General features: G+C 46.1%; 1 protein-coding gene across 1 annotated transcript in view; it reads left to right on the forward strand.

Annotated features, from left to right (window-relative positions):
- Window positions 1–21,360, forward strand: part of RAB26 (RAB26, member RAS oncogene family) — a 257,039-nt gene that overhangs the window by 165,703 nt on the left and 69,976 nt on the right. The window contains exons 3-4 of the mRNA XM_063430498.1: window positions 12,337–12,378; window positions 20,275–20,341. Coding sequence (XP_063286568.1) covers window positions 12,337–12,378; window positions 20,275–20,341 — 109 coding nt within the window. The remainder of the gene's footprint in view (window positions 1–12,336; window positions 12,379–20,274; window positions 20,342–21,360) is intronic.

Genomic DNA, 21,360 nt, shown 5'->3' on the forward strand with positions numbered 1-21,360 from the left:
AATATGGGCTGGTAGGCAACTTAGTCACTATCATGTCCTTGTCTACTGTCTGTCCCCAAGTTGCCCACCCCACACAAGACCAATATGGGCAAAAGTTATAATCTCTATTTGGGCATCTAGGACTCACATATTTATTTTTACTACTGGGACAAATATATTTATCATTAGACCCATACGTCCTCTCCCATCTAAGATCCCCACATACATTCCACGGCTTTCTACCACTTGATATCGCCTTACACGCATCAAATAGCAAAACACCCGAAGAATGTACGGATTCTAACACCGTCTTATTAATTAGGGTCCCCTGAGGATCTCCATTCCTGAGAGTCAACCAAATTGTACGAGGTTGATACTCCGGACTGAAGCACTTAGGTTCTCCTACTCCTAAATGGCACACACTATATTCTATATTTAGGTATCTACATCTCGATACATCTCCTTTACACTCGTATTGTGAATGCCAAATTAGGGTTTGGGAAATATGGTTACCTGTTCTTGTAGTCTTAATGCATACCTCACAGCTAGGAGTGTCGGTACCTCTGCCTTCCTGAATATAAAAATACACATAAATAAACATTATCATCAACACATCTTTCGCCGTCATCCTCAGTCTTTGTCCGTGCGAAGGCACCTCAGCTTCCAGGATGTAAGGGCTGCAGGGAATGGAGTTCTGCTCGTCTTCACAGGAGTCTCTTCGAGACTTTCCCTGGCTTATACACTATACGTCGGTGGGCGGACAGGCTTTATTATGGCCTTCTCACTCACGCACCAAATCCCTAAAATAATAAAATTTTGTAATCCACACAAGTTCCTCGTTACTCCGACTGAGTCGTGCGTTTTAACCGGATCTTGCAGGGATTCTCTGGATCTGCTGTAACTTGCCAAGAATCGACTGCTGCTGGTTTAACCCTGGAGTGATGTATCCACGGAGTCACTTCGGCTACTTTTATCGCTGTAGGGGTAGACAAAAGAACAACATAAGGACCTCTCCACTTGGGCCCTAACGGTACATTATTCCACTCTTTAATCCACACTTGGTCTCCTGGATGATAACTATGAACTGGGGGATAAATATTCACAGGTAATCTATCTTGTACCCATTTCTGTACCTCCTCCATAGTCTTACCCAACTCTACAACCTGCTGCCGGGTAATTCCTTCTCCCAACTGACTCAAGTCCCCCCTTAAGTTACCAAGTACGGGAGGTGGTCGCCCATACATGATTTCAAAAGGAGAGAGGCCCATCCTTCTGGTAGGGGTACTGCGGATTCGCAATAAAGCTATGGGTAAGAGAACGTTCCACTTAAGTTGGGTTTCCTGACACATTTTAGCCAACTGATTCTTAATAGTTCTATTCATTCTCTCTACCTTACCAGAACTCTGGGGTCTATATGCCGTATGAAGCCTCCACTTTATACCAAGCATATGAGTCAGTTGTTGTAGGCACTGATGAACAAAAGCTGGACCATTGTCCGATCCTATAGAGCAAGGTAGTCCATATCGGGGTATTATTTCTCGTAGCAGGAATCTCACAACTTCTCCTGCTTTCTCTGTACGAGTAGGACATGCTTCTACCCAGCCTGAATAGGTGCACACAATTACCAGCAGGTAACGATGTCCACCTGATTTAGGCATTACTGTAAAGTCAATTTGTAAATCGGACATGGGGAGTCCCCCCATAAACTGGACTCCTGGTGGCTTTACTGGTCCTTGTCTTGCATTATTCTTAGCACACGTTACACATCTTCGTACAATGGCCTGAGTCAAGTTGGACAATCTTGGTATGTAGAAATGTTTTCTGAGAGATTCTTCTGTGCTGTCTCTCCCAGAATGTGTCCCGTTGTGATAGTTTTGGACAATTTCTACCGCTAGTGATGCTGGAATGACTATTCTTCCATCTTCTAGCTGATACCATTTGTTCTCCAAATACTTTCCAGGTTCAGTCTTTAACCACTCCTCTTCTTGAGCTGTATAAACTGGAGTCCATTGAGACAGTGGAGTAGGTATAAGGGCAGCTATATGCCCCACATACTCCTGTCTTCCCGATTCAGCGGCACGCTTAGCTGTACTGTCTGCCATCCGATTTCCTTTGGTTACATCACCATCTCCTCTCAGATGCGCTCGACAATGTATGATACCGACTTCTTTCGGCTCCCACACTGCTTCCAATAGTTGTAGGATTTCAGCTGCGTACTTGATTTCTTTGCCTTCTGAATTCAATAGTCCTCTTTCTTTATACAAAGCTCCGTGGGCATGAGTGGTTAAAAACGCATACTTGGAGTCCGTGTAGATGTTCACTCTTAAACCTTCAGCCAATTGTAACGCTCGTGTCAGTGCTATCAATTCTGCCTTTTGTGCTGATGTTCCTTTCGCCAGTGGCCGAGCTTCTATCACCTTGTCTATTGTTGTTACTGCATATCCTGCATAGCGAATCCCTTCTTTCACATAACTACTGCCGTCGGTATAATATTGAACATCGGGGTTCTGGATGGGAAAATCACGAAGATCTGGTCTACTTGAGAATACTTCATCCATTACTTCCAAACAATCATGTTGACTTTCAGTAGGTTGTGGCAAAAGGGTAGCTGGATTTAAGGTGTTTACAGTCTCTAAATGCACTCTTGGGTTTTCACACAACATTGCTTGATACTTGGTCATACGGCTGTTACTAAACCAATGATTTCCTTTGTAATCCAACAACGTCTGTACTGCATGTGGGACTCGTACATAAAGGTCTTGACCCAGAGTGAGTTTATCGGCTTCAGCTACTAGCAGGGCGGCTGCAGCTACGGCTCTTAGACAAGGTGGAAGTCCGCTGGCCACTGCATCCAGTTGCTTAGACATGTAGGCAACAGGTCTTTGCCATGATCCCAAGTACTGTGTCAATACTCCCACAGCCATTCTTCTTTGCTCATGTACATACAGGTAGAATGGTCGTGTGTGATCAGGTAGACCTAATGCTGGGGCACTCATCAAAGCCTTCTTCACATCTTCAAATGCTGTTTGCTGTTCTTGAGTCCATAAGAAGGGGTCGTGCTCTGTACCTTTGATAGCTGCATACAGAGGTTTTGCCAGTATCGCGTAGCTGGGAATCCATATCCTACAGAAGCCTGCTGCCCCCAAGAATTCTCGCACTTGTCTTCTATTCTTGGGTATCGGTATTTGGCACACAGCTTCTTTTCTCTCTGGCCCCATAATTCTTTGACCTTCAGAGATATGGAATCCCAGATATTTGACAGTTGGCAAACACAACTGAGCCTTCTTTCTAGACACCTTGTATCCTGCTTTCCAGAGAATGTGTAGTAGATCGTGCGTTGCTTGCTGACATATTTCTTTTGTAACTGCTGCTATCAACAAGTCATCTACATACCGTAACAATACACACTCTCCTGGGATGGACTCGAAATCCATTAGATCTTGACTTAGAGCTGAACCAAATAGGGTAGGTGAATTTTTAAACCCTTGGGGCAGTCTTGTCCAGGTCATTTGGCGTTTTGAGCCCGTTACAGCGTTCTCCCATTGGAAAGCGAAAATACATTGACTTTCTGCGGCAATTCGGAGGCAAAAGAAGGCATCTTTGAGGTCTAAGACTGTAAAGTAAGTAGCCCCGCCCGGAATTAAAGCAAGCAGGTTATATGGATTGGGTACAACTGGATGTATACTAACAACCGCATCATTGACTGCTCTCAAGTCCTGCACAGGTCGATACTCATCTGTACCGGGCTTTTGAACAGGCAGCAATGGGGTGTTCCAGGGGGAAGTACAGAATTTTAGGATACCATACCGTATGAACTTATCCAGATAAGATTGGATGTTCTTCTTAGCCTTCTGCGGGATGTGATATTGTCTTAGGCTCACTGGATAAACCCCAAGTTTTAGTTCAATTTTAATAGGTGGAATATTGCGGGCCAGTCCTGGTGGGTTGTTCTCTGCCCAAATTCCTGGTATGTTGAATAAGGACTCATCACTCCTAGGGTTTTGGCTAGTCAACGCTGTATGAAGTCGCCACTCTTCTTCCTTTGGTACGGATAATGTCATAATACCTGAAGGTCCATTAAACTTTAAGGATGTTGTTCCATTTGGTAGGAACGTAATCTGCGCTTGTAATTTAGATAGCATATCACGTCCCAGCAATTGGACTGGACATTCAGGCATATAAAGGAATTGATGTTTTACTACGTGGCCTCCCAATGTACAGTCGACTTTTAAGAACCGGTTTTTCAGCACTTCTTCCAGTTGCTCCTATTACAGTAATAGTCCTTCCAGATGGAGGAGCAACTAGATTAGTCACCACTGAATGTTCAGCACCAGTGTCGATCATGAACGCACTCCTTTTTCCCCCTATTGATACATCGACCATAGGCTCCGCTCGACCAAGGGGGATGGAGCCCGGTCGGTATCAATAGTCCTCCATGACCGTGTCAGCCAATCCTACAAAGTCCCTACCTTCTCTATCGCGGGTCCTTTGCGCTGCTGGAAAATACCTATCTTCCCTAACACTTCCTCTGTTCCCATTGCTCCCTCTATTACCATTACTCCCTCCGGGGCCTCCTCTACCTCTCGCTCTGCCTCTAAAGTTTCCATAACCTGTCCTAGGTCTGTCTCTCTCAGACTGGTCTCTTCGCGGACACTCATTTCTCCAATGCCCTTCTTCCCTACAGTATGCGCACTGATTTCTACTTAGAGGTTCCTCATTCCACTTACTATCGCCTCTATCTGGGCCCCGTCTATCTACGCCTGCGATCGCTACCGCTAGCATGTCTGCCTTTCTACGCATCTTGCGCTCTTCCTCTTTCTTACTTTCTGTTTCCCTGTTCATATACACCTTATTCGCTACCTCCATTAGTTGGGTAATAGACATACCTGCAAACCCTTCTAACTTCTGTAGCTTGCGCTTAATATCTCCGTAAGCTTGGCTGACAAAGGCGGAGTTCACCATTCGGAAATTATCTGCGTCTTCCGGATTAAAGGGGGTATACAAGCGGTATGCCTCCAATAATCGGTCCTAAAAGACACTGGGCGCTTCATCACTTTTCTGAATCACCTCAACTGTCTTCGACATATTAATGGCTTTCTTTCCTCCGGCTTTCATGCCAGCAATTATAGCGTCTCTATAGGCTCTGAGTTGAACCATATCAGCACCATTTACATTCCAGTCGGGATCGGTGTTAGGATAATGTGTTGCGGCCCATGCTGCTGGATTAGCTTGATTCAAAGCACGGGCTCTATCCTCTAGCGCTTTAATGGCCGCTTGGTTAATCCTTGTCCTTTCCTCATTGTTAAACAAAGTCATTAATAACTGCTGGCAATCAGCCCATGTCGGGTTATGTGTCTGTACTATTGAGGTGAACAGATCAGTCATAGTTTGTGGTTTCTCAGTATACGAGGAATTGTGGGTCTTCCAATTTAAGAGATCGGTTGTCGTGAACGGGACATATACGAAGACTGGGTCAGCATGTGCCATTTGGCCTGCGGCATCGATATAGGCTGACCCGGGATTCAGACGAAGAGGCATCTGATAATGTTTTAATTGTTGGGTACCGGTCAGTTGTCGGGTTTGTATGGGGCTACGTAGAGGGGCGTCAGTTAGAGGTTCCAGTCGGGGAGAAATAGGGCATGAGGATGTGGGAGCTTGGTTTTGGGAAAAGGTAGTAAATAAAACACTTCGAGCCGAGCTAGAAGAAGCTTGACCGGAAGTCTGAAGTGGCGCCAAATCAGGATATTCGGATCTAATGGGGATTGGCTCTGGTTCCGGAAGGGGAGATTTAGTACGAGAGGGGGTGGATTCTGTACTAGAGGAGGAAGCGGAAGTGGATGAGGGCAATGAGGGAAGGGGTGCAGGACTTCCTGCATTTACGTCACTTCCTCTTAAAGGAAAGTAAGGGGGCGGCAAAGGGATCTCGGACTCAGGGGGCGTGTCCAAAATGGGCCTAACACCAGTCCTAGTGGACAAACAAGTCCTAGCCACCATGAGGCGACATTGCTCCTCGTGGCATGTCTGGATCCATTTTGGCGAGTCATTTACGGCCTGTCTCCAACAATCAATATAAGGAAACTGCCCGTAAAGTTCAGGCCTACCCGATACAGCCACGTGTAAGCGCTGTACCAGAGTTGGATCCAAACTGCCACGTGGCGGCCATGCCGCAACCAAAGTAGGCCACTCCCTAGTACACAAAGTGACCAAACGTACAGGAGACATTTTAACCCCAAAATCACAAGTTTTGAATCCCTTTTTAAAATTCTTCACCATACAACCTAAGGGATCCGGAATCGTTGACTGCGACGCGCCCATACTTATCATTGGAACGTCGTTGACAACGAATACTATGCACGCGTACTATTCAACAGTCACACCCGTTTCCTCTGGCAACAGCACCACGTGGTACGGTTACCAAGTGAAACGTATACAATAACACAATAAACACTCAGGGAATTCCCGTACACACACAGCTGTTACACCAGTCACTAAATAATCAATATTATGCCCTTTGGTGAAACTATACAGTCACCCACGCTATAATTCTCTATATATGAATTACCCGTCTATAACACACCCCAGTAACATCGTCTTTTACAAATAGCGGTTACAGTACGGTTAGCATAGGTCAAAGCACAATTTAAGGTCACAATACAATTATTAGTGGTTATGGTGTTAAACATGCAATAGACGACAATGATTAGTACTTATATACAGTGTCAGTAAATATACAGGGTTATGGTACCGTGCACTATAATACAGCAACACACTATTAACACTCTCGCTCGCGCTATCTAACAAGATATACACTTTACTAAACAATCTTTATCACATTTACAATTCCCAACTAAACTATTGGCCAGTACCTTGAATGGACTACCAGAAACAATCTACATACGTTTTGGTTAGCCACACTGCCCAAGCACCACATATAGCGAGCTAGAGGACCGAATTTACACAGACGCCTCTTAGTCGATTACTATCAAGAATCTAGTGGGTTCCAAATTTACACGCCTTCCCACTTAGCCAAGATAGGTTGAGAGCTAGCGAACCGAATTTACACAGACGCCGCTTAGTCTCCCGGTCCCTCCGACCTAGCGAACAAAATATACACCCTAGAACGCTAGTCTAGACAAGACACCGGTGTCCGGCTAGGGCTATTTACACCAGAGCCCCGCCTGACTAACCAAATCAAACGGTCTGACTAAAGAGCGTTCGATCGAGCGGTGCGCCTTCGCTCCTTCCCTCCGACAGAGGGGGCAGATTCCATACACAAATAACCCCTTATGGGCCTACCGCACAATCGGTATACCCCTAGTGGGTCTGCCGTCTAAAACAGCAGTTGTCTTACCTCCTCGTTCCTGAACCTGAGTTCACACTCATCGACGGGGACACCCCAGCACTTCTTACGTAGAGGCCGATGATCTCCTGGACAACAGACCAGTGGCGCCGAGACGAAGGGAGGTCCACGCAGAAGTTCAGGGGTGCAGCCGTAGAGAACGTGGGCAAAGATAGACCGTCTCACGCCTCTGCCTCTCAGCTACCGTTGAACGATGAGCTTCCCGGCCAATGCACCAAATGATACCGGAGAAACTGACGGAAGCGAAGCACAGAGAGATGGACACAGGTTTCTTCAGGAAGGAAGAGATTCTTTATTGGATCACCGATCGGGACTCAGAGGGACTAACGTCACCAAAATACAGCAAGTTCTGAGCCCCGGACAATAGTGCAGGCTCCTTATATAGGCACATAACTCCTCCCATATTAAGCTCCACCCGCACATTCTCTTGACCAATCAATACAAATAAGAATTAACTTCCTGCTTGACCGCATGGCTTGTCCAGCACAATGGAGGAGGGGAATACTACATCCTGTATTCTTGCACATGCTCCGTACACTACTGATCGTATCTTGCCTCGTGCAACCAACTGATCGATACGTCAGCATATGCACGTACACATGCCACGTGGTAATCTCGGCCTACTAAATTTATTTTTACCGAGATTCCACCACAAAATAACAGGCATAACTAAACTTTGGCAGCAGTAGGAGAATATGCCTCAAAATTAGGTAAATAACTGTTTCCCCACTACAACCATGCTGTGATCCCCAGTCACCCTATGCCTTTACTTGGCAAAGCACTGTTTCCCCACTACAACCATGCTGTGATCCCCAGTCACCCTATGCCTCTCCTTGGCAAAGGAGTGCTTCAGGCGTTTGGTGCGGTATGAATGTCGGCTGATCAGGACATACATCAGGAACAGGGTTCTCCGCTGCTTTTCAGGCTTGTCTCTGGGCTTGGGCTTGGTCTGAGTGGTCTTCAGCATATGTGCCCCTTTCAGTTTCGGTGAGCTCCGCTGCTTGTGTTGCTTGCGCCTCCGCCGTACTTGGGCTTTCTTCACTGGTAAGAGTGATTCACGATGGTGATCTGGAGCCTGCAGGTCTTGTGGGAGGTCCTTTGGCTGCGATGGTGCACGGTGGAGTTGTCTGCTTTCCAACCGCTGCCAGAATCTTTCGAAGAGGCTATCCAGCCTGGATTCCACGTCCAACCATAATGTGCTGGAGTTAGGTAAACACGCGGGTTCCGACATTTTGCGTTGGTCGTAGTGGTGTCTGTCAGCTTGGCTGGCTTCACCCTGCGTGTCTTCCTGTGCTGGGTTCCCTCCCAGGGGTGGACCGGGATCACCCCCACCGGTCCAAGAGGGGGGAGAACGGGCTGTTGCTGGCAAATAGCGTCCTCTGGGCCCCTCCGGTCCGGGAGATCGTCCGCCTCTCCCGCCCGGCGACACCACATGCAGGTACGAAAGCTCCGTGCGGCTCTTTATCCACTCCTACTCCTATCAGGTAGGTTGGAGGGCCACAGTGTTGCAGAATTTGCTTCTAATCAGGCTTATTAAGCTTGTCAGACGTGTGTTTAAGCTAGGTAATGGAGGAGCTCACTAGAGATGCATCTCACCTCCATGATGGTCAGGCCCCGCCCCCCTTTATCTACTTTATGTCATTACTTATATCACTTTTGTCTTCTTTATATCTTCTTATTTTGGTTTTCTTAAAAAACAAAACAAACAAAAAAAACTAATAATAATACATAGCAAACTGCACACTGTGCTGTAGTGGTTATAGTGCCTGGGGTACCCTGACCCACATTGTATATGGAACCAAACAGTTTTTTTTAATGTTTTGACTTCTTACCGGGGACTGCCGGGTGTCGCTTTCTGCCTCCACTACATCTCCCGATAGCAGAAAGTTCCTCAGCAGGAGCTTTTATTAGCTTATTGGTGCAATCAGTTGATGCGCTTAGCCAGTGAGCTAACGGAAGCTCCTGTTCAGGACTTTCCAGCCCTTGGGAGATGGTAGTAGATTCAGGTAGCAGAGCCAGGGAGACCACAGGTATCTAGTCAAACCTTTCAAAAAAATGGTTTGACTACTTCCGATGAGGGATGCTAGGGCACTCCTGACACCATAACCACTACACTGTACTGCATGCTGCTATGGTGTCATATATATTATTGTTTTAACTAAATAAATACGAATATAAGCACTGCAATCATTGTTTCTATTGCATGTTAGGTTGTATTAAAACCTTTTTGTTAGCGTTCTAAAATCTAAGTTTGCCCCCTGAATTTGTACTAGAAATGTTTAGATTGCTTAGCTAAGCACTTTAACACGTGCGGTTTATTTTTCCAAGTTAGCCCCTTTCTGTGAAGGATAGAGGAACACGCTGAGGTCACAAATAACAAGATGCACAGTAAGGTTAGTTGGAAAATGAGCAGATCCTCTTAGGCGAAAGCTAGTTTTCCTTCTAAATTAGCTTAATTATCGAGCTAGCTGGTAAATAATGCGCGGCCTATACTTTAAATAACATCCCTGGATCAAGTGGTGTGTAATAGGTCACCTTCCTAATTGGTATTTAATTAGTGTGGAGGACACAATATTATAAGCAGTCAATTAGGTTCCGTATAAAATGTAATTTTCTTTATTTTGTGCATTAATTGAATAATGCGCACACACAAAAATGATTTACTGAAACACTGATCATTATTATTTTATTATTTATATAGTGCCAGGAAGTTCCGTAGCGCTGGCATAATCTTCTTCTGTGTGCCAGTGTAGGATGGCAACTAACGCAGACTGTCAAATTCTAAATTCAAACTTGGAGGTATAGAGTAATCTCTGGGCAGTGGGAGCTGTCTACTAAAACGTGCTCTGAAACCCTCCATATACACACCGTAATTAAAATACGTCCTCAAAATTAAACTAGGAGCTGGTAAATAGAAAAAAAAACAAATAAAAACTTAGAAGCAATTTGTAAACCTAATGTAGCAATTTGGTTGAAAGGCTGATAAGTGTATAGACACTTCAGCTACGATAAAACACAAAAATGTGCTAAATATTCTATTACTTATAATAATGCAATCACTTTACTAAGTACATTGATTTACCAAAAATCTTCCAAATGGGTATTTCCTAGGTATGTATACACATCAGATTCTGACGTAAAGTTGATAATGCAGTGAGTACATCTATAAAGACAAGAAAAAAAGGAACATAGACTGTAAGCTCGTTTGAGCAGGGCCCTCTTCAACCTATCATTCCTGTAAGTTTGCTTGTAATTGTCCTATTTATGTTTAAATCCCCCCTCTCATAATATTGTAAAGCGCTACAGAATCTGTTGGCGCTATATAAATGGCGAGAATAATAACAATATTAGTGCTCTCTGTAAACATAAAAAATTATTGTAGAAAATAATTGAAAACACTCACAAGATTTCAAGATCAATAATTTATATCAGGGAACTTCTGATGATGATGTTCTGTTATCCCAGTCCCAACCACGTTCTCTCGGTTTTTGTAAAGCTTAGGATGACTGGTATATTTATTTCTGATTTATGGTTTATAGACGTTTGACATTTATTGATGTGATGTACCAATTTGCGACTGTCGATTTAAAGCAAGCTCAATGATCCGAAGGTGGCCTCTGAAGAAGTGAACCTTAGTTCACGAAACGTGCATAAGGCGATAACTTCAGTCAAAGACTGAGTTTAAGTCTTTAAGGTGGAACGCAGACTGTTGGCGAGCAGTGGAACGCACGCCGACCCATGGATAATAGACTTTATCTTTACAGCAAAATAGAGCTACCAGCTTTTCCATGTATGTGCCGGCTTAACATTGGGACTGGGATGACAGAACATCAATATCAATATGCATTCTTGATCTTGAAATCTTGTGTGTTTTTAATTCTTTTCTATAATATTTTTTTTTAGGTTTGCAGAGAGCACAGTATACCTCATTTTCTTGTCTTGATAGATCCACTGCATTTTCCAATTTGCCCTAAGAAAGTGATGTGTATATAGACATAGGGAATACCCCTTTAGATGATTTTTGGTGGATCTATGTAAAGAGGTGGTTACACTACAGAGGTAATAGTGGTTGCACTACAAAAGTGAATGAAGTGTTTATAATCTTATCAGCATTTCAACCAAATTGTTATAAATTGCAACACTTGGATTAACCCATATTTTCAACCAGCATGTGTGTATATAAAATACTGCATAAACGCGATACCTTATTGTGGAAGCTAAAAGATCTAGAGACCTATTGTGTTTCCTATTTATGTATCTGACTATTTTGTCATTTGCATATTTAATTCTTCTAAGTTTTTTTATTTATTTCTTCATTTGACTAATTCTATTTACCCGCTCCTTGTTTCATTCCCAGAGTTATAACCTGGGGTGTACTGAACACAGATTTTCATTGCCATACAGAGTTGCTAATTGATTAGTAGCGATTTTTGTCTCTTAGATGGTATCGTGCAGCACTCATCAAATCGATCGCAACATAAATTTCGCAAACCTTTTTCTGCCGTAACTCCACAAAGGCAGAATATTTCAGTTTCTTAAAACCCGGGTCTAAATTGTGATTTTACCTTAAATCTCAACATTGAGCTTAATAAGTAATGTTGCTTTTGCACATGAAGTCAGGAGTGTTTGTTCTGTTTATACTCTAACGTAGAAATCTTTTTTTTTTTTAAAGTCTTTTTCAATTATTAGAATCTTTGATGGTTTTGTTTAAAGTGTCACTAATTCCTCCCTGTGAGGATTGTATTGGCAGATGTAACACAAGGCATGGGACCCATGTCCACTGATCCAATGATAATAAAATTGTTGTTGAAATGTTTTGGAACGGTAAGATTGTGCTTACTTCGTTAATAGTCCATTCTCATCTCAAAAGAGCGTCATTTCTTTTGGTGTTCTATCGTGGGGAGACGAGAACTGACATATCAGCGCTTCGGCTCATTTTATCCTAAAAACACAACTGTAAAAAAATTGTAACCTGCTTATATTTTTTTGTGTTTCAGAACAAAGTGCTGAATGTCGATGGGGTGAAAGTCAAGCTACAGGTAACACCTTATGTTTTTTTTTTTTTGTAAATATGATTTTTATTTCAAAGTTATGTGGTTCATTCCGAGACGTGCAAGTCTCCACGCACAGTTATTAGCAATATTTAGGACTCAACGTGAGTCCAACCATAGAAAAACAGTAAAGCACAAATATAAACTTGTGGGCGCGCAGGCCCCATGGAGCAGTGGACTCGCAGGTCCTCGTTAGTGATCAAAACTTCTGTGTCATACTTCACATAACCATATTATCAGTAAACAAAGAACAATAACATAGTCTTGTGGGCGCGCAGGCCCTATGAAGCTCAGAGCTCACAGGTGTACTTCAGATGTCTACAAGCAACATTTGTCTGGCCAGATCCGTAGCTATCATGAGTTAGGTCTGGTGGCATATAGGATCGTAATGGGCATTGCGAGTTCGGCTACCGACCAGGTCTTCAGGTGTGCAGGTCGGTTAAGCCGATGGGCATAGTTGTGTACGTTAGTCGTCAGTGCCCAATGCTCGTGTTCATGCAGCCTAAAGTGTCTGCTTGCTCTTGGTTACGGGTTTCCGTCTCTCTAGTCGGTGCGAAGTAAGGGAGTCAGGGAAAAGGGGGGCAGGGTCCAGGTAGGGAAGGGGGGATAGGGTTAGTCTACTGTCTCTGCTTTTGTTGGTCTTGGGGTATCGGTCGTGTAGTCCGTTAGTATGGACTGGAATTCCGGTTTCGTTGTCGTCAGTATCCACTGCGTCCATATGTCTAGGTAAGTCTGCTGTTGTTTTTGCGGGCCAGCCGCGTACATGATAAGTTCCTCAACTGCTCTGAGGTCCTCCATTTGGGCAAACCACTGGGATAAGGGCGGGGCCGTTTTTTTCTTCCAAAACTGTGGGATTAATTGTTTTGCTACATTAATGATCCGGATCGTGAGTGTCTTTTTATATTTGGACGTGGGGGTGGGTGTGTGGTGGAGCAGCATAGCTGCTGGTTCAAGAGGTGGGGGGTTATCTGAGAAGCGGGCTATGACTTGGTGGATAGCGTGCCAGAACGGTTGGATCAGTTCACAGTTCCACCAAATGTGTAAGAGTGTGCCTATCTCCTTCTCACACCTCCAGCATAGGCGGGAGTCTTGAGAGTTTATGTGGTGCGCAGTAGCTGGTGTGTGGTACCATCTCGTGAGCAGTTTATAAGCAGTCTCCTGACTCTTGCTAAATGTTGAGCAGTGGTGAACAGTATTGCAGATCTTCTCCCATTCAGGGGCGCTAAACGTCTTATTTAGGGATACCTCCCATTTCCCCATAAAGTTAGGTGTCTCTACTGGAGTTTGCATTTGGAGAAGGGAGTAGAGGTGTGAAATTCCATGTGGTAGTGGGTCAGGGGCTGAGCATAGTCTCTCAAAGGTTGTGAGATCTCTGCCCAAAGCCTGTCCCTGTGGGAGGAGTTTTATGTAGTTGCGTACCTGTGCATAGCGAAAACGCGTCAGGAAGGGCTGAGGGGTCACCCCACGTAACTCTGTCAGGTCTTTCAGTCCCCGGTTGGAACAGACATGTCTCAGTCGGGGTAGGGGGTCGTCTACTAAAGTTCGCAAGGCTTTCGGGTCCAGGCCTGGTTGGAAGTCCGGATTATGGGTGAGAGGCAGTAAGGGGGAGGGGTACGTACTAAGAGCATGACGCCCTATACTCCTTCTCCATACCGTCAGAGTCGCTCTTGTGTAGGGTGTGTAACGGGCTTCCCTCCCTGAACCTCCCGCTGGGAGCCACGGGAGTAAGGCGGCGGGGACACCCGCTGCGTGTCCCTCTAAGGACTTCCACAGCTTGTGTACCCCTAGTTTGGACCATTCCACTACTCGTTGTAGGTGACACGCTTTGTAGTATAGCAGAAAGTCTGGGAGGGCTAGTCCTCCTTTGTCTTTGGGCCGTGTGAGCAGTGAGTATTTCAGTCTGGGTCTCCTCCCGTTCCACACATAGGACCCCAGTGCTCCCCGGAGTGTCGTGAAGAAAGATGTTGGGATCAGGATAGGCAAGGCCTGGAAGAGGTAGAGCAGTCGTGGCAAAAAATTCATCTTCACCACTTGCACCCTACCCAACCAGGATATGTGGGGGAAGGCCCATTCCCTCATCTCTTTCCGAAATTGGGTCAGTAATGGGGTGAAGTTTGTCGCGTACAGGTTGGTTGCGCTCACTGTCAGCCAAGTACCCAGGTAGCGTATCTTGTCCGAGGCCCATTGGAATTTGTAGCTCCTGCGCAGTTGGTCTGCGCGAGGTGTGGGTACACTAATGTTTAAGACATATGATTTCGAGAAATTAATTTTCAATCCCGAGAGGAGTCCGAATGTGTGGAAGGCCTGCACTAGGTTGGGCAGGGAGACCTCTGGATGTGTGAGGAAAAACAGTAGGTCATCCGCGTAAGCGGCAATTTTGTGGTGCGTGTCTCCTGTGTGAATGCCGGTAATGTCGGGGTGATGTCTGATGGTGTTCAGGAATGGCTCCAACGCTAGGACGAAAAGTAACGGGGAGAGGGGACATCCCTGACGCGTACCGTTATATATAGGGAACGGGTCTGTTAGGGCCCCGTTGACCAGTACGTGTGCTGACGGTTTGGAGTACAGGGCTTTAATCCAGCCCAAAAGGTGTGGTCCCATTCCCAGGTGTGTCAATGTCCGGAACATGTATTCCCAATTGACCCTATCAAAGGCCTTCTCCGCGTCTGTGGAGAGTAGGAGAAGGCCCGTGTTCGTCTCGGTGTTCCTATGCATTAGTGTCAGGGCCCTGATAGTATTGTCCCTAGCCTCTCGACCCAGTACAAACCCAACCTGGTCTGCGTGGACCAGGTCGGGAACGTGCGTCTGGAGTCTAGTCGCCAGGACTTTTGCCAGGAGTTTAATGTCTGTATTGATGAGGGATATGGGTCGGTAGCCGCCACAGTGCTCTCGATCCTTCCCTTCTTTGGGGATGATAGTAATGTGCGCCATTAGAGCCTGTCCGGGGAGTTCGTGTCCCTCTCTGATCGCATTGAACATGTCTGTCAATGGGGAGTAAAGTACGTCAGCGTATGTCCTGTAATATTTTAGTGGTAGCCCGTCGGGGCCCGGGCTTCTCCCTGATTTGGAGCTTTTAATCGCTAGCGCAAGTTCCTCCGTGGTGATGGGTTCTTCTAGTCGGTTTGATACGTCTGTCGCTAGGGCGGGGAGAGTATGGGCCGAGAGGTACTCATCTATAGAGTCGCGGAGTCTGAGAGTGTGCGTGTCCGTGTGCGGTCGTGGTAGGGAGTATAAGTCTGCATAATATGATCGGATGATCTCCTGTATCTTGGTGGGGTGTCTGTGGAGGTTCCCGTCCTTGTCCCGAATGCGGTCTATGTATGTGTCCCGCCTTCTTTTGTTGAGCATGCGTGCTAGGAGCTTCCCACTCTTGTTACCGTTTACATGAAAGAATGCCTTGTGTCGTAGGACTGCCCTATGGTGTTGGGACTGTATGAGTGTGGTCAGTTCCCTCCTCAGACCTAACAGCGTGGCTTGGTGTGTAGGGAGTTGGAGGCGTTTGTTGAGGGTATCTAGGCGGTGTATGTCTGCCAATAGTGTAGTCATGCGTGCCTCCCTCTGTCGTTTCAGGAGAGCGCCCTTTTGTATGAAATGTCCCCTGATAACACTTTTGTGTGCTTCCCATCGTATGGTGGGGGATGTCTGGTCGCCATTGTGTGTAAAGTAGTCCCGGAGTGTGGTGTCTATGTCTGCAGTCAGTTCTGGTATGGCAAGTAGGGCTTCGTTCAGCCTCCACTTAGAGACCTTAGGTCTGAAAAGGGGAGACTCCAGGGTGACCGACACCGGTGCATGGTCCGACCACGTTGCGGTGCCTTGGTCAACCCGGAGAGCCAGTGGGAGGTGGTATTGTGAAAGAAAAAGGTAGTCAATGCGAGTGTAGGAATTGTGCGGGTGAGAGTAGAAGGTATAGTCCCTTTCGTCAGGGTGTAGTGCTCTCCAGCAGTCCACTAGTCTCTCCCTCGTCAGTAAGGCCCTGATTGCCGCGATGTGTTGGGTAGGGACGGGTGAGCGTCCTGAGGAGGAGTCCCATTTGGGGTCTGGAGCTACGTTTAGGTCGCCCCCTAGGACCAATACCCCTTCTGCGAAGTGCCGCAGTGAGCGAAGTGTCCGGGCCAGGAAACGGTATTGTCTGCGGTTTGGGGCATAAACGTTAGCGAAGGTGTAAAGCGTGCCCGCTATCTCCCCCTTTAAAAAGGTATATCGACCCTCCGGGTCGGTTTGTACGTCTTTTTCTGTGAACGGAATGCGTCTATGAATGAGGATCGCAGTTCCTCTGGACTTTCCCCCCTGAAAATCGCTAAAGTATCCTACGGGGTAGGGGTGGTTCGTCAGTGTGGGACGTGACCCCTCCCTGAAATGTGTTTCTTGTACAAACACAATCGATGCTTTACGGGAGAGAAATTCCCTCACCGCTCCCGACCGTTTCTCGGGTTGATTAAGGCCTCTGGCGTTCAGGGATAGTATCGTGATGGGGGCCGGGGCAATGGACATGACCGGGGCTCTTCTAGCAGTCGTGTATCAGCGTAGGCTTGTCCGTCTGGCGGACAAGCGGGAGGGTAGGATAGGGAAAGGGGGGGGCACAGGAAGGCTTGGGTCAGGCGGGGAGGGAAAAAGTCAGGAGTCAAGAGTCACAGTCGGTAAGTCTGTACAAAATCGCTATAACCAGCGGTATCGGAAAAGAGCGAAGGGGGGCTGGAACCCCCCCGTCCGCTAGAGGGCGGAGGGGGACCGCTCACCTGATTCTGGTCGCTCACTCCAGTAGGGCAGTCGAAGGAGTTCCGGGAATCCCAAGTGAGTAGGGTCCAGGGGGTCAAGTGCGCTCTCAAAAAGGTCGTCACAGACCACTGTGACCTCTCGGGGCACCACCCAGTTAGGATCCATCGTCTCCCCGACTTACGGCACAATCTATATAAAATTCAGCATAAATGTCAACCTCACCATATAATACAGTAAAAAAACAGTAGCAATAGTATTAGCCATAACACAAAACATATCAACATTTCAAGATTACCCTCCCTCCCCCCCCCCCCCCCTGTGCGGCAGAACCTGGCAGGTCTACAGGCCTACTATGCCGCTTCCCTCCCCCCTCCCAAGTCCCCGTCACCTTCCCCCCTCCCACTCCCAAAGCTAGACACCCCCTTCTTCCCCAGCCTAATGTACCGATCTCAGCTAATATAGAGGGCCCTTAAGTGTTAGAGTGTGGGGGGCCTTGTAATGGGGCTGTGAGGTGCATTGCTCCTATTGTTTTTCCTCTCGGGCCTAGGCCCTTCGTGGGTCCCCTTCCTCTCTGTGGCAGTGTGGGTATAGTACCCCTTTCACCCCCCAGGGCAATCTTAGCTAGGCCTAATATTCCCCCCACGCCCAAAGTGGAGCTTCAGTTCCCATAATACTTGCTGTGATCAAATGATAGTCAAAGTTCACAATAGCGGTGAAGTGCCAAGGGTGGTCTGCTGTGGGTGGTACAGTTCATAGTCCGCTAGTGGAGTCAACATGGCGGTGTCGGGGGGGGGGGGTAACCTCCCAGGAATGGAGCGAGTTTCAGTTGGGTGTCCCCACTGGTCTGGTCGTTTGAGTACGGGGGGGACGAATTCTCTGAGGGCGAGGGCCCGTGTCCTGCGATCTGGGGGCAAAAGCGTAGAAATTGAGTGGGTTCGGCCATGTCAGAGTTTCCGGCGAAAGGTGCAGCTCTCTTTGCAGCGCCTGGGCGTCTTCTTCCCCTAGGATCGTGAAGGGGCCGTTGGGTGTTGCAACCTGTAGGCCCGTGGGAAAGCACCAGCGGTACCTTATTTGGGCTGCTTGTAGCTGCCTTGTAAGGGGTTTCAAAGCTCGTCTAAATGATAGCGTGGCTGGGGACAGGTCAGGAAACAGGTGGACTTCAGAGTTTTCCAGTATTATTTTATCCGTGCCCCTTGCTTTGCGGAGGATTTCCTCCTTCAGTGGAAAGTTTTCCAAACAGCAAATAATGTCACGGGGTGGTCCGTCTGGGGGGCCCGGAGGCCTCAGGGCGCGGTGCGCTCGTACAAAGCTAATGGGTGTCTGGAGAGGTCGCATCAGCAATTTGTTAAATAAGTCCAGCAAGGTGTCTTGGATTGGGCTTTTCCTGTCCAGCGCCTCTGGCACCCCTCTGATTCTGATATTTTGTCTCCTACCCCTGTTGTCCAGGTCCTCAATGTGAAGCGCCATTTGTTGCAGTATCTTGGTATGGGATTGCAGTCTGTCTGTGGTTGCTGCCTGAACCGCAGACATGTGGTCGCTGTCTGCTTCTAACTGAGTCACCTTTTGGCTGAGGCCTTGTATGTCCTCTCGCATGGCATGTAGCTCAGCGGTAATGGACGCGCGGAGTTCCGCGTTTGCAGTCTTCAAATCCGCTTTCGTGGGTAGTTGCTGCAGTATAGACATTATGTCGGGTAGGGAGGCTTGGGAGGTCGGTAGTGGATGGTCACCCTGTGGGGATCGCGGGTGGGAAAGGCCGGAGGCCGTGGAGTCGTTTGAGGCCTGGTCTAGGTCCGCCGGTGCCACGAGGTACGGCTTCACGGAGGGGGTCACGGTGCGTTTCGGGGTGTCCCCGGGTCTTTGGGCGCTCGATGCGCGGTGTGTTTTCCCCATGTTCGGCTATTGTTAGTGCAGTCGGTGAGGTTGAAAGTTAGGCCGGCGGGGAGCTCTCAGTTTATGCTGCCATCTTCGCGGACCTCCAAGCCACGCCCCACACCTTATGTTTTAACTATTTTCCTTGATTAAGCTGGCCACCTTGTAGTTGTGTATGTAAAAAGGTACTCCAGACTGAAAGTATCCCCTTTTTTTATTGCATTTAATAGTCAAGCTAAATAATAAAATATAAAAAGATTTGAGCTATTAAACACGCTAGGTAGTAGGTCAGGAGCGTCTCCTTCTGGTCCGCAGTTTCCGAAATGTTTAAAGGGAAGCCGTCACATTTCCGAATTTAACTCTGTCTTGGAACGGAGTGTCTACCTTTTAAAGGGACTCAATAAGGTTTGTGTTTTTAATCAAGGCACCTAGCCTAATACCTGTTTAGTTAATTCCAAAAAGGGTAATAGGATTAGTATTGGTCTTGTTTTTGCAAGTCTAGTCTAATCTTTCTCTGTGTCTCCATTTTAACTCGCTGTCGGTTATTGTCATAAGCTCTGCTCTTTTCTGTGATTAAGCTTAGTGAGTAGTATTTTTTTAAAACGTGCTTCCTCTCCCCCCCCCCCCCCCCCCCCCCCGTGCACTGGGTGCCCTGGCTATTCCGGGACTGAACTGTATTGTACCGTCATTTTTGTAAATCTTCAATGTACAAATAAACTGGAGCATCACATGAAAAAATTAACATGATTTATGGATCATTTTCAATGTTTTGTTAAATGGTATAATTTCCAGAGAAGTGTCAGTTCTCGTTTAGCCCAGCTCTACAAGGGTTAAACTGTATGGAGGAAGGATGATTGGCAGATTTTAAAGCCCTCTGTGCACATCCTTGCTATGCCTCCTATTGTCATTTAACACTATGTTACTGAACACTGCAAACCAGGAGGGACAGATATATAACTGTATGCAGGTGGAAGTATTTTAAGAGGAAGGAGCATGGTGAAAGTATTTTAGTTCAGAGGATACGGTACAGATGTGCAAAAAATCTTTTTTTACAAATTCTAAATTGTCTTAATTGTCGTATAACTGTTTAGTAATGTATAAATCCTCAGGTTTGCAGAGTTCTGTAGATGAACTATGACCCTCCTCATTTTATGGGTTAGGGTTGGGGTTGCAGGTGAGTGATAAATAATCACATTTACTGGTTTTATTAAATACCTTGTCTTCGCTATTGCTGACCGAGAGATAATGATTGTCAGCTCTTCTGTTCCTCTGTAACTCTGTACCTTTTCTTAATTCTAGATATGGGACACTGCTGGACAGGAAAGATTCCGCAGTGTTACCCACGCCTACTACAGAGATGCACATGGTGAGTTATCTGATTATTGGATTATTGTCTTATATATATATATACAAAATACTGAAATACTTTTGGTCGCATTTTACGGCCCTGATTGAACTTGGGCAGAAAATCTAATGGTCCATCCTTTGTCTGCTTGTAGTATGCCTGCAAATTGGTGGCACACATTAATAGGGAGCCCAACTGAAGAATATTTGTAGAACATCTTTACCCCTTATTTTTTCCGACCCACTTCTTATCGGCACCGCAAGCTTTTTTACACTTTCCACAATCATTTTATAAGATATATATGGGACCTGCCTCTTGGTTTTTTTTTTTTTTTTGTTTGTTTTTTTTATTGCTGGGACGTGAGCAGATGACATTGTAGAAACCCACGATGCTAAAATAAATATAAACCTTTAAGCAAAAATCAGTAACATCAGTTTGAAAGGGCTTATAAATACCTAGTTCATTCCATGTGTTTGTGTCCACAATGATATAGGTATAATGATATAGTTAGATCCAATGTCATGCATCAGAAATAAGCTTTAAGTGGAGCAATCATCATGACCACCGGGTTTCTGTGGTGACTGCCCACATTTAGAACTTTGCACCATCATCCTTGGCTTCCATCCATAATTAGCCTTCATCCCTTTATATATAAATGAATGATGTATAACACTCTTTGTTACAAAGTAATCAGCTCTGAATGAACTGCGTGACCCTGAGGGCTGCTGATTATAAAGTGATATATGGATAGATTGTCAAGGCAGATAGGAGTCAATCCCTCTCAAGTCGCCCATTATGACATCCCAGATCGATTTTGCTTGTTTGTTTCTAGATTAAGTAGAACTAAAGTAGAATTGAAGTTTTCGCCACCTAATAATACACCACTTTAGAAGGAGCTAAAATGCTGAATGCGTGGAATCACCATGGAAACCGATAGAATGGTGGAATGTTCCATTTTTAAAAATGTTTATTTAGCACTTTGCACCGTAGTGCTGCACATGGTCCAATGTCTTCTTTCACTGTATTAAAAAAGAAACAGG

This window comes from Pelobates fuscus, chromosome 8 (assembly GCF_036172605.1).
Source record: "Pelobates fuscus isolate aPelFus1 chromosome 8, aPelFus1.pri, whole genome shotgun sequence".
NCBI classification, from domain to species: Eukaryota; Metazoa; Chordata; class Amphibia; order Anura; family Pelobatidae; genus Pelobates; species Pelobates fuscus.